This window comes from Coloeus monedula (assembly GCF_965178545.1).
Source record: "Coloeus monedula genome assembly, chromosome: 20".
Taxonomy (NCBI): domain Eukaryota; kingdom Metazoa; phylum Chordata; class Aves; order Passeriformes; family Corvidae; genus Coloeus; species Coloeus monedula.
Window position 1 is genome coordinate 3,373,275 of NC_138800.1, and position 27,094 is coordinate 3,400,368.

The following is a 27,094-nucleotide window of genomic DNA, read 5'->3' on the forward strand; positions in this document are numbered from 1 at the left end:
GGAGTACTGTAACTTTATTCAAATAAAGGGAGAGGGCCTGGGTCATTTTCCATTGGGTCTCTCAAATTGCTGGGGGACGCAAGCCACTTTTTATCCTAATTTCCCACACGCATCACCCTCTTCCTCATTTGTTGAGGTACTTGGAAGGTATAGACTTCCCAAATTGCCTACTCTATGTCCCTCTCTACTATGCACCCCCACACAAGAGTTTTTTTTTTCTTTTATATAACAAAACACTATTCCTAAATAAATCTTTGTTCTTTTTCTCTAAATTCAGGGATTTAACACAGCCTTGGCTGATTTAAAGTCCCAGTCAATAAGTAACATTTTCTACAACTGATAGTTTCTTCTGTTACTTCCCTATCTAAAAGTTGCTGGCCCTATCTGCAAGCAGATTCATACAGTCTGCTGTAAAGACACGTTCATCTTATTACTTTCACAGGCATGCTCCCCACGGTGTTGTTTGGCAATAAAAACTTGCTGAAAGCGTTGTAAATTATGTGAAAGTGGCAGTTAATGGAACATTATGTAACAGCCAGTGGAACCTTGAGAGGTAACAAGTAAAGGCAGCCCAGGGCAGTTATGGGGCTCTCTGGCCTAAAGAATACATCAATCCCTGGCTAATAAAGGCTTATACCATCTTGAACTGTGTAGGATCAGCCCCAGGCTGCAGGACAAGCCAGGTGTGCCCGGCTGGAAAGCAACTCTGCAGAGGGGTCCTGAGAGGGAGCTCTGGGCAAGGGGCTGCCAGCCCCGCGGGAGGAAACCCGCTGGGCCAGCCCCTAATGCTGCCCCTCGAGAAAGGAAGAGGAGGAAGAAGCTGACAAATGAGCTTGGAATCTCCCCGTGCAGACATTAAGGGACAAGTGCACTTGGGGGCTGGGGGTCGGGGCCAGCTCTCGGGCATGGCTCCGAGCGGCTCCTGAGCCGGCGTCAGCGCTGCCCGTGGGGATTGCAGCCCGCACCCGAGCCCAGCAGTGCCAACCAGGCACCAGCGGCATCTGCCCACGGCTTCCCAGCCCCTCAGGGCCGCGGCCTCTGCAGTGCTCGGGGTCTGAGCGCACCCGGAGCTGCTCCTGGTTCCACAGCAGGGCCCAGATCCTCAGAGCTGCCCCTCAGGCGCCACGGGAGCAGCACCAGCCTCAAGGCCTGGCCCCAGGGCACGATCTGCTCACCCTGGTGGCAGAGCCACAGCAGGGGGGAAGGAGCTTAAGGAGCATCAGGGAGCTCGGGGAAGAGAGAGGCTGGTGAGACAAGGCTCTGCCTGTAATTTTTTTTTTATTAACGTAATACAACAAAAATGTCATGTTTCTGATGGTCACTGTCACAGACTTTTCTCTCTGCTGACAGTGCTGTCCATCTGCGTGGGGGCTGTTGATGTCCGGCGGGGCTGGAGTGGCTAGACAAGCCCCGGTGCCCAGGAGATGTGTCGGGGGGCCGTGCCCGGCCGGTGCTCCCGTGAGGCAGCAGGGCCTGGGGGTGAGGGGCAAGGGTGAGCCCCCACTTCCCAGGGGCAGCCCCTGGCTCTGCCAGCCCAGGATGGGGCAGCAGCAGCAGCAGGGTCACCTGCCCGGCCAGAGACCCCCAGGGACCAGGTGTTGCCCCCCCGCTCAAGCACACAAGCTCTTGTCCCACACTGGCCGTGGCCATTCCCCCACCTTACTCCAGTTCCAAGCTCAGTTGCCCCATGTGCCAGTTCTCCTGCTCCATCCTGCTTCTGCCCCTTCCATCCCACCCAGCATGCCAGATAGCCATGCCACACTGCCCAGCTCTGCACACAGAGCTCTGCTTGCCCCCCAGCCTGAACCCAGCAGAGTATCAGTCCCCTCTCCCCGCTGACTGCTGTTCCCTGACAGGCCACACCTGACTCATCCTGTGTCCTGATGACCACAGGAAGATGGTCATCATGGCCCCTGGAGATGTGTCCACTACTGCCCAGCAGCTGGGTCACTGTGGGCTGGGAAGGAGAGAGCAGCTGGCTGCAACACGGGGCCCAAATCAGCATCCCCCAGTAATCCTCCCAACCCAGCTCTCCCTGGGGACTGAAGGCACAGATTCCCCCTGGATAGTCAGCAATGCCATCAAGCCTCAGTCACCCTTCTGTGTCCCCACGTCACCATCCCTACCTCATTCTGGAGTACCAGGAGATGCTGCAGCCGTGCACTTCTATGTGGTGAAGCCTTGATGTGCTGCATCATGGAGCTGCTGCTCTGATGGTCCCCATAGCTCTGTGCCACATGGGGGACACTGGCATGGACCACCAGCCTCCTGTGGGATAGGGCAGAGGATAGTGAGTGCCCAGCCCTGTGGCATCCCGGGCTTCACCCTGCTGTGCCAGGGAGGGGACTGGGGGTGCTGCCTGTGGGGGCATGTCCCTCCCGTCTCCTCTCCACCTGCTGCAGGAGACCAAAGTCCAACCGACACGCAGGGAAGAGCCCTCCTTGCTGTTGCAGGGCTACCCTGCATCCCGGGAGCTGGGCGTGTGTCCTCAGGGCCCCTACCTTTGGCTGTGCTGTGGCTCCTTGCTGGGGGGCAGCGGCTGCAAGTATGGCAGTCTCTCAGGGTTCCTGGGGAGGGCAGGAGTCACAGGTGGGTGACAGGGGACAAGCAACCTGTTTTGGGCAGCAGCCCAAAAGCCACAGGATTGTTGTCCCTGACATCCCACTGCCTGCAGCCCTTGGGACGAGTCCCCACACCCCCTGCTGATGGGCTGGGCTGCAGAGGGGGCTCCACACATCAGACCCTCCCAAGCAGCCACTCTCACCCCTGTGCCCAGCACAGCGGGTCACTGCTGGCACCCATCTCCCCCCATCACACCCCCGCTACCCCCTGATGCACTGGTGCTACTCACTGGCCAGGAACCTGCATGGTGAGCATGCGGTCACAGGACAGGCACGAGAAAGGGACTGGCAGCTGCCTGAGGAGGGCGAGAGAAGAGGGCGGGCTGAGCTCCTGGGGCCGCAGCCCGGCCCGCACACAGGCAGCAGCTCAGTGGCAGCAGCCAGGCGCCGGGAACTGCAGGGAGTCACGGCGTTTGCAGGGTGAACCGTGGGCTGTCGAGCCTGTTTCTCCCCATCCCCAACCTGCGGGCTGATGCCAGGTGAAGGCCACAGGCACCCACGTCACTATCCCAACCAGCCATTGCACCGCTTTCAGCCCCTCTCTGGCACCAATGCCACCCCTGCCCCATGTCTGGCCAGGAGGGCAGGGCTGGACCCAGCTCTGGGATGCTGTGTGTCACACCCTTGCCTGGGGGGATGAGTTGCCATCTCCCACCCTGGCTTCTGGGAGCCTTTGCACCCCCACCCCCATTTTGCTTTGGGTGGGCTCCATCCTGCAGGTGCCCCTCTCCTTGTGCCTCCTTTCCTGTGTGGAACCTGCTGCTGGTGGAAGGAGAAGGTGCAGCTGCTTCATCAGCATCCCCATGGTTCATTTAGCAGCTAAATTGTTCCCGTGGCAGGGGACCACACAGGCACTGGCTGGGACAGTTGGAGGAAATGGGACCATTGCTGTCCCCAAAGCCATCAGCATCTCCATCGCACTCACTTCTTAATCCCAGCACCGCTGTCACCCATCATCCTCTTCTCAAGATCCTCAATGTTTCTGTTCCAGGAGTCCTCCAGCCGCTTACGGAAAGCCTTCAGCTCCAGGCGATCCAGCTGTGAACAGGTGCACAGCATCAGCCAGCTGCCCCAGGATGGGACACAGAGGTCTCCAGGGAAAAGCCTGGAGGGGGACCCTCAGAGGGTGCTGCCTCAGGCTGACAAGTCCCAAAGGTGCCAGTTTGTCACACTGGGGACCAGGTATCCCTCACCTTTTCTTCCATTGCATCACTGAACTGCTGCTGCACCTTGTTCCAGTGTTGCTTCTGCCCTGAAATCTGGCTCTGCAACTCTTGCATCCTCTCATCCAGCTGCTCCATGTTCTCTTCAAACTGGCTGCAATCGACTTTGCTGCCCAAGGCAGCTTTGTCTGCCTTCTAGCAGAGGGGAAAGGCAGGAGAGCGGTGCAGAAAGGGTTGAGGAATGACAGGCAGGGCCGGCGCGTGTGAGGGGCAGAGGGAGAAGTGCTTCCTGCAGGCCATCATGCCCCTTCCAGGGTGCTGTGGCCCCGTTTGCCCCATCACACGGCCAAGGTCAATCCCACCATCTGAAGGGTGGGGGACCCCCACGCAGTTTGGAAATCCTCTCTCCCCCAGGCCAGTTCTGCCACCCAGCCCCCAAGGGACAAGGGGCATTTGTCACCCTGCCCAGGAACCCCTGGGCTGGCACAGAGGCCCCTCGAGACTGTACCATGTCCATCGCTGCCAACATGTCCTGCTCATCTGCTTTCTCCTTCTGCAGCTTCTCCAGAGACTGGAACAGCATCTTTCAGCACAGAAAGGAACCCATGACACCACAGCAGGGTTGGAGCTGCCTCCTGGGGCACACCCCAGGAGCAGGAAGCACACCCTGTTCCCCCTACCCAAAAACCTCAAGGAAAGGCACTTGGAACCGGCACAGGGCTGTGAGCGGGTTGGCAGGGAGACAGATTCCTTGTGGTCCCCTGCCTGGGGTCTGCCTGGGGGATGCTCTGACCCCACAGGACTTTCAGCCACACACCTCGATTGCTTTCTGCTTTTGTTGAGAGTCCTTCTGGAGGCTCCCTGAGATGAAGCTGAGCTTCTCATAGTCCCTTTGCATCTGCAAAAACTTCATTTCCATGTGCTCCCTCAGCTCCTGGTCCTGCTCCAGGGATGGAAGAACATGTGGTGCTGACCAAAGTGTCTGCTCCCCAGGGACAGACCTGTGTTACTCAGCCAGTGGCCACGGGATCTCAGTGTCAACAGGACATTTGCATGAAGGCTTTAATTTCTGTCCATGCTGCTGACTGGTCCAGGCCAATCTGGGGCAGTTTGGGGCTCCCCCACATTACAGAAAAGCACAGCACAGCATTAGGATGTGGCGTGGACCTTCAACAGGACCACGTCACCGAGGCAGCGGGTGGTGGGAGTGCTCCCCCAGGACCTCACCTGCTCGTTCAGCTGGTTGGCTGTCTCAGTCACCAGCTGCTCCAGCATGCTATTCCTCATCTCCTGCTGCTTTTCCATCTTTTGCAGCTCGTGCTTCATCTCCTGCAGCACAGCCCTGGCCAGCGAGATGGGGGCAGGGGCAGGCTTAGCCCTTGCAGGGCTGCTCAGGCACTGTCCTGTGCCCACAAACCAGCATGCTCCCAGACCCCCTGGGCTCCCTTGCAGCCCCACAGGGTATGAAACCCACTCTTGTCCTCTTACTCAATTTGCTGAGAGATCTCCTTGCTGCTCTCTTCTTTCCACTTGGCTGCATCCTCCCTCAGCTTTTTAATGTCCTCCTCCAGCTTCTTCATCTGGGAAGGCCAGTGATGGCAGAGTCAGGGCATAGACCTCATGTTGTCCTTGTGTGGGGGCCCTTCAGCTGCATGGAAATCCCCAGGGCCCCCCACCCAGTCTGGAGACCCTAACCCCACACCCCTGCTCATGGAGCCACACTGAAGTTCCCCATGAGAACCCAAAGATGACACCACCCAGCAGCTCACTAAGGCAAGGGCCTCCTTTATCTTCTTTATGTCGTCTTCCATGCGGGTCTGCGTTGCCTTTATCCTGTCAATCTCCTCACGTAGTTCCTGGATGACAGCCATGTCCTAGGAGACAGGAGTGGTGGCAGTGAGCCTCTGGGGAGGCTCACTGGGACCCTGCAAGGCCTTGACCCCTGCCATGGTTTGCAGAACACTTGGGTACAGCGCAGAGCCCTGCAGGCAGCACTCTCCATGCATCCAGCAGGGCCAGGAGTGCTGAGCCTCCAGCCGGCAGAGCCGAGGGTACTGGCTGCTGTCTCAGACCCAGGACTTGTTCCCAGCAGCATCCTTCACCTCATCCCGATCCTTCTGGACCATCTTCATATCCTCTGCTATACGACACTGGGCAGCCTTTAACTTTTCAGTCTCCTGGAGCTGCTTGGAAACAGCCATGGCCTAGAAGAAAGGGTTGTCGGAGACAAGTCTCTGGTGAGTGTGTGTGGGGAACATGACCTTCACAACCACCATGGTCTGCACAGACCTGTGCCTCCTGGGTCTTCTTGATGTCCTCTGACATGCGGGAATTTTCTGCTTTTATACTAGCAATCTCCTTGTGAAGAACCTGCGAAGCAGTCCGAGAAACAGGGATGTCAGGGGTGATGCCCAGGGCAGCAACACCCCAAAGAGCCCCACCCTGCCACAGGCAGCCCGTGGCACAGCCAGGTCAGCAGGGAGAGTCCCAGTGCCTCCTGCACCAGCCCAGTGCAGTGCCAGAGCACTGAAGCCCATCCAGACAGCAAAGAGCCACTGCCAGTGGCTCAACCTGGGCAGCGAGGGCAGGGCCAAGCACTGCTGACTGAGGAAGCGGGGAGGGGCTGTCTGGTGGGGGAGCACCCAGGGGGCTGGGAAGAGCCTCTACCTCAGATACATGTTTTTTGTTGTTTTCAACCTCCTTCTTCATCTGTTCCATGTGAGTGGCCAAATCAGCGAGTGAGGGGCCACTCAGCTGGCCCGGCCATGGCTCCTGGGTGGTCAGGTACTGCATGTCCAGGTGCCCCAGCACGGCCAGCAGCAGTTTTCGCATGGCTGCAAAATGAATGGCCCCCTTCTGGGGCATCCCAAAGGCAAGATCCAGCAGCTGGGAGAGGCTGAGCGTGTCCAGGGATGTTGCCATGTCTGCACATGCTCTGTCCCTGGTGGGACACAAGCCTTCCTGCCCAGTTGGGTTTGTCAGGGATGAGCAAAACGGATAATGAAGGCGGTGAGCAAAAGGGATGATAAAAGCGATGGGCAAAAGTGATAATAAAAAGGATGAGTAGCCAGCAGGCTGCTTCCTCCTTCCTCGTCCAGCAAAGGACTGGAGCCTGTGCTGCTCATGGCCCTCTTCATCACAACTCTCGTTGTCAGGCAACGAACCCCACTCCACTCCTGGGAACCAGTGGGTCATAGACCGATGGAGTCACGGAGTCATGGAAAGGCCTGGGCTGGAAGGGACCTGAAAGATCCTCTCTTTCTAATCCCTTGCCATAGGCAGGAACACCTTCCACTAGACCAGGCTGCTCCGAGTCCCATCCAGCCTGGCCCTGGACACTTTCAGGAATGGGGCAGACACAGTTTCTTTGGGCAACCTGTGCCAAGGCATCACGACCCTCGTGAGGAAGAATTTCTTCCCAATGCCCAATCAAACCCAGCCGTCTCTCAGTGTGAAGCCATTCCCCCCTGTCCTGTCATTCTAGGCCCTTGTGCAAAGTACCTCTCCAGGCCTTTTGGAGCCCCTTTAGTTACTGGAAAGTGCTTGAAAGTCTCGCAGGACAGGAGAGGCCTCACTGTTTTTCTTTAATCAGTTAGTTACAGCTAAGCCAGTTCTTCATCTGCTGTGTCAGTGGCCTGCTCTGTGGCATCTGACGTTCTTAGCTTCTTCTTGCGTTGTGGAGCGGGCAATAAGCCTGGCTTTGCTGCGCAGGTGACCTGTCAGCGTGAGTCACCACGGGCAGGGCACAGGAACAAGCACCAAGCCGCAGATGGAGTCCAAAGGGCACGTGTATGTTTGTTTCCTCACCTCCCTCAAGCGAGGGATCCCCAAAGCAGCACCTGGGCAGAGGCCGTGGGCAGGGCCAGCGGCCCCACAGAGCTCAGTCCCTGTGAGAGGCTTGCCAAACCTGCCGCTCTCACCGGGGTTTCAGACATTGGCCACTTGGTGCTTTTGGCACAGCAAATGCAAGGCCTGGTTTGGAGCATCCCTAGGGATCAGCCTTTGCCAGTGAAGCAGCAGGGTGCTGTTGCTCATGCCGGAGGTGCAGGAGGGACCCCCGTGAGCCCCTCGCTGAGCTAGAGGGTTGTTGAGCTGTAGACTCCTTTCTGCTCTGCAGTTCAGGGCAGAGTCTCCGTGGATAAAGCCTTTGTACAATTTCCTCCAAGTCAGGTTTTATGTCAGCTTGACAGCCCATAAAGAAGCCAGTGACATTTCTCCTGCCCATGTCCCCAAGATGGTGAGGGAAGAAAAACAAAGTTCTTCCCTTCAACACCCCTCGTCCTGCCCCCACCCGCCCCCTTCCAAAACCACACTCTGTTCACCCCTAGTCCTTCCTGCTTCAAAGCTCTATGGAAGCGATGTTTGGGTGAAGGGATACAGAGCTGACTTATGAGCCAGAGGAGGAAATAAACCATAGAGGACTCTCAAATCTCCTTTCAAGGATTGGGAAACCTGAGAACATGGAAAGGGAATATATTTCCGGCATCGTGACCTTGTCAGCCACCTTCTGCTGTTTCTTTGTCAGACATGTGAATACGGAAGACTCCTGCAACTCCTCGGTGGCACATCTTCTTAGCTTTAATGTGTTTAATCACTATTGCCTCTGTTTGTTTTTTTCACCTTTCAAGATTTTTTCTTCTCCTTAATTTCTCCAGCTTTTTGTTGCATAGAGTATGAGAAAGAAAACCAGTGTCAAAGGCAGCTGTCTGCAGTAGTGACCAATCAAGTTAATTTCCAGTGACATAACAAGGCTTGTAATAAGCAGCACATCTAGGGAAAAGTATAGCAAAGTAAGTTCCTTTCAATGCTCTGTTGTTTATTGTCCAAATACGTTTTGCAAGAGATAGTAGGAAGATGAAATAAGAGCAATAAAGAAGAATTAAGAATAATAAGTGAACATTTAATTATGGACACAAAATAAGAACAATGAAAGAAGACGAGGAAGGTAGAACAAGAAAGAAGAACAAATAATCAGGAACATTAATAAAGAACATGAATGAAGAATGAAGAACATGTATTAAACTGGCTTCTCTGCCTTCTTCACTTTTTTCATTGGAGGTTCATTCCAGCTGGAGGCCTTGGCTGTGGACGTTGTCTTCTGTAGGGGATGAAAGAAGACCATGATGAAGTTAATTCAAAATAGTCCCTCTCCCCACTTGTTGTCCTCCAAAATTTGGTTTTACTGTTTTCTTTCCTCTCAATATGCTCCCGTCAAAGCATCTCTCCTCTGCTGCCATAGCGCTGCTGCCCACGGAAGAACTTGGTACCGTGGAAAAGTTCCCGCTGCCAAGGCAGAAGAGCAGCTCGTGTGTGAGTGCAAAAGCATCCAGCAGGGTCCATCTCTCTCCACTCTCCTGTGCCCCATGAACTTCCAGAGCTATGGATGGATTTTGGACTCCTTGCATTGCTGCCTCAGGACAATGATTTGTTCTTTTCTTGTCCTGCAGTTGTTATTTTCTTGCTTACAGAATCTGGGATTTTTAGATGACCTCTGGGATAGATCAGCTACAGTGACAACGCTCCCTGCCCCGCAAGGACAGGTGGTGGCCAGTGTGGTGGCTTTGCCGCTCAGACGTTTCCACACAGCTTCTCTTGGTCACTTTTGGGTCAGTGCAATTAATTCCATACTTACAAATTAATAATTGGGATGGCGTATTTCCCGCTGGGCATAAGCATTGCTCCCTTTGTGTTGGGGTCCTTCACCTCCACCATAAAACTCATGGGGATTCCTGAGCTCCTTTTAAGCCTGGGAACAGGGCTGGGAGATGATGATGGAGCAGGAGCCAAGGGTGTCTCCAGGTCACTGCAAGTTTTTTGGGTAAAAAAAGGAGGAAGGTAGCAACGTGTGTCCCTTGTTAAAACGAGAGAAACGTGTGATTTTTCCATGTTCTTCCAGGAGCACATTTGATCTTACCAACACTTGAGGGGCTCATAGTAAGGGCAGGACTGGATCATCATGGCTTTGATCTTGTCCTCTTCTGCAGCATTGGCCTCAGCCAGATTGGGGGTCTGTGTGACAGGGAAGGGTTGGACACACACGTGAAGAACACGTCTGAGCCCGCACAGCCGAAGACAAGAGCCTCCACAGAGCCCCGGAGAGATCAGCCTCTCGAGGTTTTGCTTTCACAGATCTTCCTTCCCAAAAGCAACCAATCCAGAGATTAATAAATGGGTGTTTCATTGACACAGTGTTTTTCTGTACAGGAACATGATCCAGATCCACTGCTTTGGAAGCATTTCCATCAACATTTCCAGAGACATTTACAGACACTTGACCAATGTGTTTGAACCCAAGTGGTTTACAAAACACAACAAAACCCCACCAAAACATGTCTAGGAGTAGACCCAAATTCAAATATGGCACTTTTTACAAAGTCATAACAATACCAAAAACACTTACAAGATCTGCAATGAAACAAAGGAGATTGTGTTGTCCACTGTCCCCAGACCCCAATTTGTGAACAAGTGCAGCAACCAAGGAATGGATCTATAGCTGTCATGGCCAGAAATTCAAAATTCAAGCCTCGCAAGTGTCCTTGTTCCAGAAATGCTTGTTTTGGCTGCTGCAAACCTCCCTGAAATGTCCATAACTTACAGCCAGTTCAATTCCTCTGTACACATTCGTACAAGACAAACTGTTGGTTTCCAGTGCAAAAGTGATGATACAAAAAATGGGAAACAGGTGCTGAAGTGCTGCTGCTTTTGGTCTTGAAGAGGGGTAATGCTGCAACATTACGTTGGGGATGATAAGGTGGCTCCCCTTCTCTCTTCCCAACCTGGGAACTTCTCTTTTTGGGATAGCATCACAACATACATGCATTTTAAACTTACAATGAACACCTTAAATTACTAAAAAGACAGTTTTGATCACATTACCACAATTATCCAGATGTAGATCACAGTGTAAGATTTAAAAAGACTAAGTAAAGGAGTTGGTTTTTTTTTTAAGTATTTGACAGAGACTATCTCTATACCTTGATGAGCTGGGCCGGAGAAAGAGGGGCAGAAAAGTCAGCAACCTGTTCATAAAAGAATTAAACCACATTCAAGTTCAATGTCCAGCTGGGTAACCCCCAGTGTTTCCCACAGCCTGGGGCTGATCCACAGCAAGGCCAGGACTCTTCCTGTCCTTTGGCTGAACTTGAGGAGGTTCCATCTGCTCATTTCTCCAGGCTGCTGGGGTCCCTCTGACTGCAGTCTAATCCTACAATGTTTCAGCTGCTCCCCCCAGCTCTGTGTCCTTGTGTGAGTAGTGACAGGTGGTCATCTCAGGGGAAAGGACACACAGACCCCCTGAGCCGCTCTTGTTCTTCAGCCCCATTGGAAACAGCTCCAGGCTCAGCTACTCCATGTCGTTCTCTGGGATGGAGGTGAAGACTGTCCAGCAGCTCCCCATTCCTGCTCCCCCTCACTGTTCCTGGGGAGGGGCAGGCCTGGAGGCACCGTGTGCTGGCGTGCAGTGGCTTTTGAGAAGGAAATCAGCAATTTTGACAGGGACTTTGGTTCAGCAGCAAAGAGGTGGGGAGGAAAGTGCCTTGCCAGGGAGGCAGCACAGTCTCAGCCCTGATTTCCGTCCTGGGATGCCTGGCTGTGGTGCTCCAGCAAGCCAGGTCCCTGGAATTGGGGCTGCAGCAGGGAGGGGGGACACAGGCATCCCCTGCAGGTCAAATTGCACCTTTAGTGGCTCATGGGTCTCTGAGAACCAACCAGAGACCTGGGTCATGCTCCCCCCATGCCAACTCTCCATCCCAGGACTGGAAAAGGATCCCACCCTCGAGGGAGCATCAGCTGCCTCTGAAAGCCAACAGCAGGAATGTAACACTTTCATCAACTCCTTGCCCCACATTGGCGCTGGGCTGAGCCCCATGGACTTTCTGTGGCAAGAAATTCCTCCCAGAGTTCAAATGAATTATTCTCCTTCCAGCTGCTGGAGTACAGCAAAGCCCACAACAGCAGCTGATGCCATCAACACCTGCTCCATGTGGTGCATGGAACACATGGAGCACAAATAAGCCATGTGGTGACCCAGGCACCTGCTAATCTTGCCCTCCTATTTCAGGAGATCCTGAGACCCTGCACTACACAGGGTGAGGGAGTTGCTGGAGAGACAGAGTGTCTTACCCACCTTGAAAAAAGAAAATAAGGGTGTGTTGCTATGTGGCAACACGGGACAGGTCACACCATATAAGGAAATACAGTGCCTTAGAGAAGTGTATAAAACCAACTCACTCCTTTGAATAAACGATTAAGATTCCCTGCTGGTCTGAGTCTGTGCCTCAATCACCGACAAATGGTGTCCCTGTGTGAGGAATTTATTATACGCCTAACTGCGTGTCCATTGGTGAGCCCTGTGGAACTTGAAGTGCTGCTGAAAGAAGTCGAGAAGCTGGCCAGCAATTGATCCCTGCAAGTTGTAGGTGAGCCATGGGAGATGTAGGGGATGGAGTATCCCAGGAACAAAACACTGCAGAGACATTGGAATGGATTTTAAAGAAACACGGCAGGAAAGTTGAATCTAAAGATTTGAACAGACTCTTGTTCTGGGCAAAGAACTGTAATTCAACTTTAGATAGGACCAATATTTTTGATCCTTGGACATGGGATGCTTTAAGTGACGTGTTGGGGGACCAAGCTGCGCAAGGCGATGCAGCGCTGATGGAGCTTTTGTGTCCGTGGAGGACAGTGTGTAAGGCGCTCATGGTGCATGCAGCACCCAGAGACCGCATAAAGAAAGACGCTTGTGCCACCGCAGCAGCTGTGCCGACCCCTTCTGTGCTGCCAGTGAACCGCAAGTCTGTTGGGGCTGAGGGAGGAGAACCAGAAGGGGCCCCTCGTCCCCCAACCCGTTTGACCCTGGAGGGGAACCGGACGGTACCGTAGAAGAGCTCACGCCGCCACGTGCCATGCAGCATCAGCTGGAGCCGGGTCGCGGCAAGTGGCTGGAGCTGGGAGGAAGCGTGTCCCCTCTCTGTTTGCCTTCTGCGAGAGTGCAGCAGCAGCAGCAGATGCGGCGTGGGTGAAAGTGAGCACATGACGCTGGGGAGCACACGCCGACAAGTGCATGGCAGGGCCACGCGGCATCGGCGAGCACATGATGGCGAGCCATGCCGGTGAGCACATGGCAGCGAGCCATGCCGGTGAGCACATGGCAGCGAGCCATGCCAGCGAGCACATGGTGGCGAGCCATGCCAGCGAGCACATGGTGGCGAGCCATGAGCCATGCTGGTGAGCACATGGAGGCGAGCCATGAGCCATGCCGGCGAGCACATGGCACCGAGCCATGAGCCATTGCCGGTGAGCACATGGAGGCAAGCCATGAGCCACTGCTGGTGAGCACATGGCACCGAGCCATGAGCCATTGCTGGTGAGCACATGGCACCATGAGCCATTGCCGGTGAGCACATGGCACCGAGCCATGCCAGCGAGCACATGGTGGCGAGCCATGAGCCATTGCCAGCGAGCACATGGTGGCGAGCCATGAGCCATTGCCAGTGAGCACATGCCGGCGAGCACATGGAGGCGAGCCATGAGCCATGCTGGTGAGCACATGGCACCGAGCCATGAGCCATGCTGGTGAGCACATGGCACCGAGCCATGAGCCATGCTGGTGAGCACACGGCGGCGAGCACATGGCAGAGCCGCGCCACGTTCCCTGCCAGTCTGGGTCTGTGATTGAGTCGCCAACAAAGGGGATATCAGGGATATCTGCACAGACTGTTACACTCTGGGATAAGGCTGCATGGACAGTTTTCATGGTGTTGGCATCAGGCACCTGTAATTTTCTTGGGGCCTTGCTCTGGAACAAAACCAGCAACTGCAAACCTCAGCTGCTCTTGGAAAGAATTTAAAACTTTCAGGTAATCTTGGTAGTGGGGAATTTTAAATCCAGGAAAAGGAGGGTCCAGGAAGCAAGGGAAAAATCATTCCAGTTTTTCCCTCTATCTTACACAGCTGGCAATATTTTCCTATAAAGGATCTACAGCCCCTGGATGCAGGGAAACACAACAGGAGGAGATGGGTGTTCCCTTGCTATATGGGCAGTGCTGAGCCAGGCCACAGGCAGTCAAAGAAATTCCCAACTGAGATGTTGTACCATGAAAAAAAGCACCAAGCCCTGGAGTAAATCCCCCCAGTTCTGCCTCATGGGTGACAGCATAACCCTGTGATGCTCAGAGCATCCATGTGAACATGTGGTGGGAACACAGGGAGAAGAGGGGCAGGGGCTAGGGGGTGGCAGCTCCTTCTGGACTGATCCACTGTGATCCCCATTTCCCTATGCTCTGAAGGTCTGTGGTAGATGACCTGGAAGGAATGAGGATGACCCAGTCAGAGTCTATGCAAAATGAAGGTGGCACTGCTCAAACAAGTATGGATCAGTGCTGAGGTGAAGGGAGGTGGGTCTGGTGCAGCACCCTGCAACACTCCTCACTCACCTCAGGGCATTATGGATATGGCAGCAAGGGACTGGGGAGACAATTAGATGGAGAGTAATCATGGAATAATAAATAGCACAATCACTCTGAGGCCTGGGAGATACTCAGGAGCTGCCCCAGGTGGGAGATGGTGCTGGGCCTGGCTGTCCCCACCTCTGGCATGGGGTGCAGAAGAGCAAATGCCACTGTACTCCAGCTCAGCTCATCCCAAGGCAGCTCTGCAGCCTCCCAGCCACTTGCAGAGCCCAAACACAGATGGCTCAAGGCCACTGCTGGGGCTCAGGGCAGGGGGAATGGTGCCACAGCCCTGTGCCCCCAGCACCTTCCAGCTCATGACAGTTTGTGCATGGCAGAACACCCTGAACATGACCCAGCAGCCCCAGGATACCCAACTTCTCAGCCACAGAGTTTATTGTTTAGTAGGAGCTCACCATACCAGCAAGCCAGGACAGGGGGATGGTACATGAATACAGATGTGGAGGAGTTACACAGACAGATTTATACAGCTTTTGTACAGAGGAAGAAAATGAATCAAATAACAAAATAGACAGTAGCAGTCAAACCTTTTTTTTGGTCTTTTTTTTTTTATATCATACTAACAAAATCTGATAGCCAAAAAATGACTAAGCTACAAAATTGTAATACATACTGTATGGGTAAAAGGTTATCATCCATTTATACATCTAGTATCATCTTTTTTCTGGTAACTTACAGGAGGCCTATAGGATCTTAGTGTATTAATAACTCCCTACAGATAGTGCTGAGCTGCTAAAGCTGCTGAATAACAGAGTACAGGAATTTTTGTTAACACTTTTACAGTGTCCTTTGCATTATTTTGTTTAATGAAACCCTCATGCATCTCTACTGCAAGCCAGAGGAGCTGCTGGTGGCTGGGGGGAGGCAGGAGCTGTAAGGCCTTGGCTGGCAGCTTGGCACCTGTCATTTCAAGAGCTGTAACACCTGGGCAGTTTGGTACCATCATTCCATAGGGCACCAGCATGGTGCTGGCCCTTGCTCCAGCTCTCTGGATGCTGCAGGAGGGATAAAGCTGACATTCCCAAGCAAGACTGATTCTTTTCCCTTTGGTCTTGAGAGTTAGAGAAGAAATCATTCAGTACTGAGTAGTCTCCATTCCAAAGGCTTTTTCTTTCACTGGATAAGAGTTCAGCTCTCAGCAGAAAAGCATCACTAACTGTCAGGGTAATGCCACTGGCTGTGGGGGTTGCTCCCACAGCCACAGTGGGTCCTTTCCTCGGAGCCCAGGGCTCCCGCAGCATGTCACCTCCTGCTCCCCACCCTGCACCGGTGCTCTGGGCACGATGCTCAGAACCCAGCTCCAGATGGAAAACCAGCATGGCATTTCCAGGCTGGGAGAAAGGCTGGGGAGAGCACAGCCCTCCCTTACCAGCTCTCAGGGATCGAGATAAGGGCAAGGCTGAAGCCAAAGGGGGAGTGAAGGCACAAACAGGCACCAGCCTGGATCAACAACAGGACAAGGGTGCATCAGTGCTCCTGCTACCATGTGCCCCTGGAAATCTCTCCCAAAGAACCAAGCCAGTAAGACCAAGTATCGTGAAGTACTTTATACACCACCACACAGGCAAAAATAGCACTTAAACTTACAAATAAATAGAGGGGCTGGGGAATCTCCTCCTTGTCGTTTCCAAGTGTGTCCCTAGTGAGGTCTCTTACCACCTCAGAAGGGCAGCCAGAAGCTGGTGCCTGGGGGAAGCCTGTGCTAATTTTGGAGAGGGAGGAAGTGAGTGAGTCCAACCCCTCCTGGCCACAGGGTTGAGCTGAAGCCCTGATGAGCACACAACAGCATATCCTGTTGGCGTTGTGGCTGGTCCTGTTTGGAAGCAGCTCCCATGGACCTGCACCCCAATGGGTGGGGGGCTTCAACCCTCAGGCCTGCAACACAGTGACCACACAGCCTGCACAGAGAGCCAAGCAGTGCCATCAGCTCCTGGCTGATCCTCAGGGACCAGCACAGCCATTTACAGCCAGAGAAGACCATCAACATTAACTTTGAACCTGCTCTGACACATCTGCTCCTGTTCTGCATTGTCTCCCAAGCTGAATGGGAAAAGCCACAGTTCTGAGCTGCTCTCAGGGGATGGCCCTTGGGAACAGGCAGTTGCAGCCTGACAACTTTGGATCTGATTAACAGAACTAAATACATGGTCCCCATAACCACTCGCAGGGGACCCCACTTTGTACAGAGCCAAAGGGAGGTGGAAAACACAGGTATCTCTGCTCTGTAGGTGAAGGCAGCTGGTCACAAGTCACTGTAAGACTCAGAAGGGAAAATAAGTTACAAACCAGAATGGGGTCTCTCTCCTGCAGGTGCCCAGGAAGCCCTGGGAAGCCCAGAGGATCTGCAGACATGACTTCAGAGACCATCCAGCCAACAGGAGCATTTTGGGAAACATCAACCCTAAATTCTTAAAAACAGCAGTGAGGTATTCACTGTTGAGGGCTGTAACAAACAAAGACTCGCTCTGGGACTTTCCAAAATCACTTAGAAGATGAATACTCAACCAGAAGGGTTTTGGAGACCACTCCTACAATCCCTTGGGAAACTCCTAGAGGTAGGCAGAGATGTGACAATCTTCCTGGTGATTAGTAAGAACTGAAGAAACACTTCTACAAGGCAGGATGGAATCCCACGTGAATTATTTTCAGCCAGTTCGATCCCACCCTCTCCCTCCTGCTACCATGTGCCAGATTTCTGCTGTGATTTCTGACCTGCTTTACCTCCCTGAAGTCCCCTTCCTCTCCCATCCTCCTCTGAAGGACAGGAAATCACCAATCCTGCATCAAATGAGAAGGTTCAATATTCAGCATCATACTCCTCATGGCAAAATTGCAGCCATGAAGCTCAAGTTTTTCCTAGGCTGCTTCTGGCTGCCCATCCTTCAAGAAGCAGGAGTCTGGCAACGCACTAAGAAAAAGTGACACAACTTTGTGGGAAATCAGAGCAAAAAGCAATGGAGCTGATACACCATCATGTTCACCTACCAGGGGTCTGGCTCAGATCTCCTCTCCCATCTTGTCCTTTCACAGATGCCCCATCATAGCACAAGAGCTCATGAAGACTGGAGGAGTTGGGCACTAACTGAGAGAAGCCTGGAAAAAATATTGCTGTGACTGTTCCCTGTGGTACTGAACGTGAACCTGAGCTGGGCTCTTTCACACCTTTAAGAGCATGTTGTTCCCTTCCTCTGCCCTAGTATCACTTGGGAGCTGTGGTGCAAAGTTAGAGTAAGCCTTGGGAAGAAGGAACAAGATCCTCTGCTGGTACAGTCACAAGAGCTGTGTGGGCTCCAGTCTTGGATTGCCTCTGCTCCAAATACTCACACTCAGGTCATGCAGAGGATTGCTGAAGCCATCAATGTCAGGCTCACAGCAGCACCTTCACCTCATCCACCCCTGGTAGCAGGGGATGGGCATCACACTGAAGAGGCAAAGATGGCTCTGAAAAGCACCAGGCAATCTGCAGTTAGCTGTTAAATTAAACGGGCAAGGAGGGAACCATTTGCTCAAGGCATCTGTTCCACACTGACTGCCCCCAGCATGGAGCTCCAAGGCCAGCAATGCTGAGATCCAGCATCTGTGGAGTCCTGAGTTCAAAACAGACCTGATGAACCCCCCAGGAGTGAGGGGGACCAAGCTGGACAGCTGGCTATGGCACAGGACACCAGCAGGCCTGCTCAGAGATCTCACTGCAAGAAGAAAGGCCAACTACACCCAAGCAAAGTGTGCCTGACCCCAAACTCAGAGCCACCACAGCTTCTTCCCCAAATGGCAGGGGAGAAGAAACAACGTAAATATCCCTCTGAAATGGGATTATTTCCCACAACATGCTATAATAACAAGAACTAAGTGCAGCCTCTGCTCTAAAACAGTGATGTCTTCTGCAAAGGGAGGAGGGGAACATGTCCCCACACCTCTCATTATCAGCCCAGCAGGTTTCACTCACTTGTGCAGGTCCTCAGGACACCAGGGTGGGTGGGAGGGAAGGGACAGACCCCATGGGAAGGGTGCAGCCTATGGGCACATGCTTTGAACATGACAGGCAAATCCCTTTGCAGCTCCTGTGGGGTTACTGGGACCCACTGACACTTCAGCCACAGGTCAGGGCAGCTGTCATCGAGACCACGTCAGCTGGTGGGACAAGGGCAGCTCAAACAATACAAATTCCACAGTCAAAACCAATACAAGTAAGAAACCAAACCCAGAGAGGTCTTTCTGCTCCCTCCTGGAACAATGGCCATCTTGGAAAACTGGACTCTGGGATTGTCCTGATTACATCAGTTAGTACATTATAAACATTGTCCTGCTTTAAAGTGAAAATACTGTGTGTGGTCTTTTGGAGGTCCTAAAGCCAGATGTGGTGTTGTTTTTCCTGACTGTGCAGAGGAACTGATACTGGCATGAAATGATCCTTTTCACCTCTTCTCTATCAGAGCTTCTCCTAGAAGAAAACAGATCTTGTCAGGCAAAATGAGGACAAACACAGAGGCTTTTTTTGGAAGAGGCATGGAGTGGGATGCCCACGGCTTTGCCCAGTATGGGTGGATGAAGTCTGCTGTGGGAGGCCAGGACAGCACGTCCCACAAATGCCACCCATATAAAGGGCACAGCAGAAATCTGAGACTGAGCAGGTTCTAGCAGGGGCTGCCAGGAGCAGAGTCACATAGCACTGACCCAGGAGACTATGGGGAAACTCCCTTTGCACTGCACCTCAGTGTGTCCCTCACCACCACCTTCCCCATGGCTTCAAGGAGTGTCTAGTGAGGGTCCCACCACACTTGGGAACTGGAGTTGTGCAAAGCCTCTTGCTTTTGCTGTGGGAATGATACAGTCAAGCTTTGCTGGCAGAACTACCCCCATCCAAGTGCTGTCCCCACCACAGCAGGCAAGAAACCACACAAAGCAGTTAGTATTCTAAACAACATTCTACTCATAACTTACCTCTTGCTTGTGGGATTTATCCTGCTGGTGAATCCCGTTAGCAGACCCAGAATTTCCAACAGTCTGCAATGGAGAATAGACAACACTTACTGAAGAAAGACACACATCCTGGTGGTTTTGCTTACAAGCACTGAAATCTGGCAAGACTGTCATGTCCTTCCTTAGCTGCCCACTCCACACAAGGAACAGAGGATGCAAAAATCCCACCCCACTTCTGGCAAGAATCTTCCTGCCCTCTGCATCCTGGCTCAATCCCCACATGCCAGATTGCATCCCTCCCAGCTACCAAACATCCCCCAAGCTCCTTATGGTCACAGACCCACTATTCACCCCAACGCTTAAATACCAAAAAACAAACCCTCAGCCAAGGGCAGTGTTAGCTGCAAAGCACAGCTGAACATCGAGCACTGAAAAGGACATTTGCCATTCCCCATTTCCCACCTCTGAGGACAAGCCTGGCAACCAGGGGAGGGCTGGTTGTAACCTGCCTTCTCTCAGAGGATGTATTTCTAAATTTGGCCAAACGGGCACAAATTTAGTGGTGCCCAATGTGTGGTTCGAAGGAAAGTGAAAAGCCTGTGCTAATTACATTTTGGTTTGAATTTACTTATTCCGTGCAGTGGTAAAATAGTCACCATGTTGGTTGAGTTCATAATGTCTCTATATATTCATGTATTTCTGGTCCGTAGGCTTGTTTAAGGTACTAGTGCCTTGCTGGTCCCTAGGCCTATTTGCCTATCCACAACTTGCTCTGATCTTATCCTTGATAAGGAATTTTTGAAGAGCAGGGACACGAATTCGGATTTCTGTTTTGCTGTGCTCGGTGATAATGATTTATAAGAAGTTGACAGAGGTACAGGCAGCTGTTCAAAGTGCGTATGATATGTGGTTTCTCCATCCTAACCCCAGTCCTAGCTTCAGTAGCCTGTTTTGGGAATTTATTAGTAATTGCACCCGGATTGTCAGACGAGGAGGAGACGGGATTTCCCTCCCCTTTAAATTTGATAGGTTATCTTTTGAGAATGTTCAGTTTCCCCTGGATGTTAAAGACACCATCCTCTTGGCATTTAATCTGGTAATCTTCCTCTATATGATTCGCAGCTTGTCTAGAATAAGACCTCAGATTTCCAGGGTGACTGCTGAGACACCTGACCCAGAGGTGGAAAATCCTGAGTGGTGTGGGGAATGGGAGGATATAGGCCAAATCCTGAAGAAATTCTCTGACCCAATGGTTTGCAATTTCCCCCCCTGAACAAGTTCCGAAACCAGCTGAGGTGGGGAAATATCTGAAAGAAATACAATGACCATTCTAATGAGAATATTGCTCCTTGCAATATGTTGGGCTTTGGCATATGCCTATTGCACACTGCAGCAGGTAAAGGTAGAGGGGCAGGAAGATAAATCAGCAAAGCCTGCAGACACCCCTGCAGTCACTCAGGCTGCAGCCAAACCAGACAGCAAGCCCAAACCAGATGGAGAGTCTAAGCCACTGACAGTGGCTCCTGTCACGAGGAAAAAGCACACAACCAAAACTGATCACCCAGTGAAAGATGAGGATGATGCAGGGGAAGGAACCTCAAAATCACCACCTGACTCAGGCACAGAAACCACTACTGTGTCCATGTCCATAAAGGACCTTCACAGCCCAAGAAAGGATTACACCCGACGGTCTGATGAATCCATAGTAAGTTGGATGGTCCATATTTGGGATGCTGCAGGTGATGATGTGATGCTGGACGGTGCTGAAGCGAGGCATTTGGGATCCCTGTCACGTGATCCAGCTATCGACCAAGCGATGGTAAGGGGGGCTGACTCTGCCAGTCTCTAGAGACGGGTTTTGAATAGCACAAAGGATAGATATCTGTGCGGAGATGGTCTCTGTATGCAGAAAACCCCGTGGAAGACCATAGAACAAGGGATCCAGTGCCTGAGAGAACTAGGGGTGGTAGAGGTTGTCTTCACAGATGACCGAGGATTGAGGAGCCCAGACCAGGACAGAGTTAATCCATACACGTGGTGAAAACTCATACAGCTTGGGCCACAAGAATACACTTCTGCTTTAGCAATAATGAAACCAGACTACGGTGCAACTGAGACCATGCAGGATATGGCAGTGAAGCTCCGAGCATATGCAGACTCTGTGCATAGCCCAACACATGTAAAAATCGCAGCTGTGGAAACACGTGTGCAGAAAATGGAAGATAAGATGGAGAAGAATCTCTAGGAATTCAAGCAGGAGATTAAGGAGGAGATCAAAGAGGGCCTTCTCCAAATCTTGACAGTACAGATCAGAGATTCTGATACCAAACACGGATGTTCCCAAGAAAGTACATCCCACGAAGTGAGCTGTGGGATTTCCTGTGTGACAGTGGGGAAAACATGAGGAAGTGGGGTGGCCAATCTACTTTTGCTCTGGCAGCACGAATGTGTGAATTGAAGGAGAGCAAGTCTCAGAAAGGAAGTTCCACCAAAAAGGAAGTAGCTCCAGTTGCCTGTAGCCAAACTGCCGGAAATGATGGAAAAGACGATGGCATGTCCAATTCCCATGAAGGAACCTCTAAGATGCAGGCCCAGGGAAAGAAGGATAACCAGGCATAGAGGGGCCCTGCCTCTAGCCAGGTAGAGGCCGGGGAAAACCATGTTTTTTGGACTGTGTGGATTCGTTGGCCTGGTACATCAGAACCACAAAAATGTGATGCCTTGGTTGACACTGGTGCGCAGTGTACAATAATCCCATCGCAGCATGCGGGGATAGAATCTGTTTCTATTGCTGGTGTAACAGGTGGATCACAAAATTTGACCCTGGTGGAAGCTGAGGTGAGCCTGACTGGAAATGAGTGGAAGAAACATCTCATTGTGACTGGCCCAGAGGCCCCGTGCATTTTGGGCATAGACTTCCTCCAAAGTGGGTATTTCCGTGGGTATTTCAATATACATATTGGGACTCAAGTGGGCTTTTGGAATAGCTGCTGTGGAGACAGAAGGCATTAAGCAATTGAAAACCCTGCCTGGACTATCTGAGAACCCATCTGCAGTCGGCCTTCTGAAGGGGGAAGAACAACGAGTACCAATTGCCACCTCGACAGTGCCATCGCCGACAGTACCAGACAACTCGGGATGCTGTGATTCCCGTCCACAAGATGATCCGTGAGCTGGAGAGCCAAGGGGTCGTCAGCAAGACCCACTCACCCTTCAATAGTCCCATTTGGCCTGTGCACAAGTCTGACGGGGAATGGAGACTGACTGTGGACTATCGTGCCCTGAATGAAGTGACTCCACCATTGAGCGCTGCTGTGCCGGACATGTTGGAGCTCCAGTACGAGCTGGAGTCCAAAGCAGTGAAGTGCTACGCCACTATTGACATTGCCAATGCATTTTTCTCCATTCCTCTGGCAGCGGAGTGCAGGCCTCAGTTTGCCTTCACCTGGAGGGGTGTGCAGTACACCTGGAACCGACTGTCCCAGGGGTGGAAGCACAGTCCCACCATCTGCCATGGACTGATCCAGGCTGCACTGGAAAAGGGTGAGGCTCCAGAACATTTGCAGTACATTGATGACGTCATTGTGTGGGGGAACACCACAACAGAAGTGTTTGAGAAAGGAGAGAAAATCATCCAAATTCTCCTGGAAGCTGGTTTTGCCATCAAGAAGAGCAAACTCAAAGGACCTGCCTGAGAGATCCAGTTCCTGGGAGTGAAATGGCGAGACGGACGGCATCAGATTCCCACTGAGGTCATCAATAAGATCACAGCAATGTCTCCACCAACCAACAAGAAGGAAACGCAAGCTTTCCTAGGTGCCATAGGCTTTTGGAGGATGCGTATTTGTCCTGGGTTGCAGTGTATTCTATTCCCATCCTCATGAGCTGTTGAAATCAGGTGGGGCAGTGTTTCCTTGCCTCCTCCCCCCAGACTATCTCTCTGTTAATGGCCCATCAATGCCATGCAGGACTCAGAGATAACTCCCTCCGGACTATCTTCTGTTAATGAGCCTAATCAACACTCGGCCTCATGACTCATTACCCCATTGTGAGATGCTCCACCCAGGGGGAGGAACCAAGCATTCCATCCTTGATATAATCTGAGATTCTGAACACCAGAGACACCCTTTCCACTGGATTTCCAGAGGGCAGGAGCTACACAGCCACCACTGGACCTGAGGAAGAGCAGACCCTTTTTCTACAGGATCACTGCTTCAGGAGGACCGCAGCCACCATTCTACCAGACTGCTACCACCACCCTGATTAACAGGTGTCAGGTTGTATCTTGACTCTGTCAATTTGAACCAGTGTTTTCTTTTAGTTTTTCCTTTTCTTTAATTTCCCCATTAAATTGTTATTCTGACTTGGTGCCTCCTACTGGTTTGTTTTCAAACTAGTACAATATTCCTGAGTACAGCCAGATTGTGAGTCCTCTCTACCTGGTTACCAGATAGAAGAACGATTTCCATTGGGGCCCTGAACAGCAACAAGCTTTTGCCCAAATCAAGCAGGAAATCGCTCATGCTGTAGCCCTTAGCCCAGTCAGGACGGAACCAGAGGTGAAGAACGTGCTCTACTCTGCAGCCGGGAGCAATAGTCTGTCCTGGAGCCTGTGGCAGAAGGTGCCTGGTAAGACTCAGGGTCGACCACTGGGATTCTGGAGCCGAAGCTACAGAGGGTCTGAAGCCAACTACACTCCCACAGAGAAGGAAATCTTGGCAGCCTATGAAGGAGTCCAAGCCACCTCAGAGGTAATCGGCACTGAAGCACAACTCCTCCTGGCACCCCGACTACCGGTGCTGGGGTGGATGTTCAAAGGAAAGGCTCCCTCTACCCACCATGCCATCAATGCCACATGGAGCAAATGGATTGCTCTCATCACACGGCGCACCTGTATCGGAAAACTGAGTCGCTCTAGGATTTTGGAAATAATCAAACACTGGCCTGAAGGTGAAAACTTTGGTCTCACTGATGAAGAGGAACAAGAACAAGTGACACATGCTGAAGAAGCTCCACCGTACAGCCAGCTGCCATCAGAAGACACACGCTACGCTCTTTTCACTAATGGTTCTTGTTGCATCGTAGGGATGAAATGAAAGTGGACAACAGCTGTATGGAGTCCCACATGATGAGTTGCAGAAGCTACTGAAGGAGAAGGTGAATCGAGCCAACTTGCTGAACTCAAAGCTGTTCAACTAGCCCTGGACATTGCTGAAAGAGAGAAGTGGCCAAAGCTCTACCTCTACACTGATTCATGGATGGTAGCCAATGCTCTATGGGGATGGCTGGAAAAGTGGGAAAGAGCTAATTGGCAGCGTAGGGGAAAACCAATCTGGGCTGCTGAGGAGTGGAAAGACATCGCTGCCCAAGTAACAAAGCTGGTTGTGAAAGTCTGCCATGTAGATGCCCATGTCCCCAAGAGTAGGGCTAATGAAGAACACCAAAACAACAAGCAGGTAGATCAGGCTGCAAAGATAGAAGTGTCACAGATAGACTTGGACTGGAAATATAAAGGAGAGCTGTTCCTAGCTCGATGGGCCCATGATGCCTCAGGTCATCAGGGCAGAGATGCCACCTATAAGTGGGCATGAGACCGAGGGGTGGATCTAACCATGGACAGTATCTCGCATGTGATCCATGACTGTGAGACATGTGCTGCGATCAAGCAGGCCAAGCAGGTGAAGCCTCTGTGGTATGGTGGGCGATGGTCCAAATACAAGTATGGGGAGGCCTGGCAGATTGATTACATCACACTGCCTCAAACCCGCCAAGGCAAGCGCTGTGTGCTCACAATGGTAGAAGGCACCACAGGATGGCTGGAGACCTACCCTGTGCCTCACGCTACTGCCCGGAACACCATCCTGGGCCTGGAAAAGCAAGTCCTTTGGAGGCATGGCACCCCTGAGAGAATTGAGTCTGACAATGGGACTCATTTCAAGAGCAGCCTTATGAACACCTGGGCTAGAGAACATGGCATAGAGTGGGTGTACCACATCCCTTACCATGCACCAGCTGCAGGCAAAGTGGAACGGTGCCATGGATTGTTGAAAACCACCCTAAAGGCACTGGGTGGGGGAACTTTCAAAAATTTGGAACAGCATCTGGCAAAGGCCACCTGGTCAGTTAACACCTGAGGTTCCACCAACAGAGCTGGTCCAGCCCAAGCTGAATCCCTGCATACAGTAGATGGAGATAAGGCCCCAGGAGTGCACCTCAGAGGTCTGTTAGGAAAGACTGTTTGGATTAATTCTGCCTTGAGTACAGACAAACCCATCCGTGGGGTTGTCTTTGCTCAGGGACCTGGTTGCACGTGGTGGGTAATGCAGAAAGATGGAACAACACGTTGTGTACCACAGGGAGATCTGATTGTTGGGTGAAAACCACCTGTAATGTGGAATGCCTGTGTACCCCTGCTTGCTGAGGGTCACTGTTTGTACGTAGCTGGATATATGTATATGTATGTATTGATGTGTGTGTGTAGAATTACAATATATTCGTTTGGGCATTGAGCCAATGATATGGGATAAGGGGTGGAATGTCTTGGGGTGACTTTATGACATTGTATCCCCTATCACTGCCCCATGCCCAGAAATTAATTTTGTGCCTTTCTATGCCTTTAAACTGAGCCTGAGAGGGGAGAGAGAAAAGTGTACTTTTTAAAGGCAGTTGGTTTTCATGCTCCGAGGACACAGAGATAAAACCTGTCTGCTTCTGCAGAGCGAGGGTGGGGAAGCAGCCTGCTTGCTTTCCAGCCACCTTTTGGCCAGTTTTTCAGCTCCTTTTCCTCCGGAGAGTTGAACTTTTGTTTTCCTGGGACTTCATTTTTTCCCTTTTTCTCTGCTGGGCTGTTTCAACATCAGAATACATCGGGAGGAATTTCCACTGAGGCCTTGGCCCTGGACGGGGGCCCACCACCCCTTCCCAGCTCCAAGGAGGGGGAGAGACTATGGAAGGACCCTGAAATTTTCCCAGGTTTTTCTCTCCACAGTGTGAGGTTTTATTATTTAGCATTATTATTCTTTTCCTGTATGTTTGTTAAATAAATTGTTTTTATCTCTTTCACTTTCCTCTGAGGAAAATTCAATTTTTCCCCAACATGGTGGGGGAGGGCTGGTTGTAACCTGCCTTCTGTCAGAGGATATATTTCTAAATTTGGCCAAACTGGCACACCTGGCTTCCCACAGTAATCCTCTGCTTCTTTGCACCTTGGATTGTAGGTGAAGACATAATGCTATTCTGTCATATCTCTACATTTTCTTAAGCATGAATGTATCAAACTTATCTTAGCTGATCTCATAAGGTCAGTTCCAACTCCCTTCAGGTAAGATTAGTCATTTGCTAGAACTGGGGAAGAAATAATTACCACCTGCACAGCTTTTGGAGATGGGAATGCAAAAAGGAAGATTTCCCTTTCTCAAGAGACTGTGTATTAAAGCAAGTAGAGAATAACTTTCCCCACCCCTCCTGTAGCTGCCAAGAGATGAGGCTGTCATGATGCATTTGCATTTGACACATAGCAATTGCAGCAGAAGTCACTCTGGAGGTACTGACGGGATTATGGTACATCCTGGACTGCCACAAACATGTCATCCTGACTCCAGCTGTCCTGCCTGCTGCTGGCAGATGCTGCACTGCAGGATATAGAGACTTGTCTGCAACACACAGATGTTCAATGAGCCAGCAGATTTTTCAGGGTTGCAGTTTTTTACCTTGCACCCTCCTCCTGACCACCTCCCTGCCCGTACCACTGCAATGCAAACAGTGTTTGGTGTATCCAACAGAGACTGTCATGGGAAGAGAAGGCTTGAAACTCCCCAGACTACCTAACACAGCATATCTGCACCTGCATCAGTGAAAAAAAGCTCTCTGCCCATTCTGTGTCTAGTGGCTTGTTCTGTACTACCCTAAGGTGTCTGCTTGT

At 51.8% G+C, this 27,094-nt stretch overlaps 1 protein-coding gene across 1 annotated transcript in view; it reads right to left on the reverse strand.

The window, feature by feature from the left end:
- Positions 1-18,077: 18,077 nt before the first annotated feature.
- The window catches only part of CLIP2 (CAP-Gly domain containing linker protein 2), a 77,997-nt gene continuing 68,980 nt past the window's right edge, over positions 18,078-27,094 (reverse strand). The window contains exons 15-16 of the mRNA XM_082294483.1: positions 19,195-19,257; positions 18,078-18,694 (exon numbers count right to left, since the gene is read on the reverse strand). Of these exons, the coding sequence (XP_082150609.1) occupies positions 18,683-18,694; positions 19,195-19,257 (75 nt within the window). The 3' untranslated portion in view covers positions 18,078-18,682. The remainder of the gene's footprint in view (positions 18,695-19,194; positions 19,258-27,094) is intronic.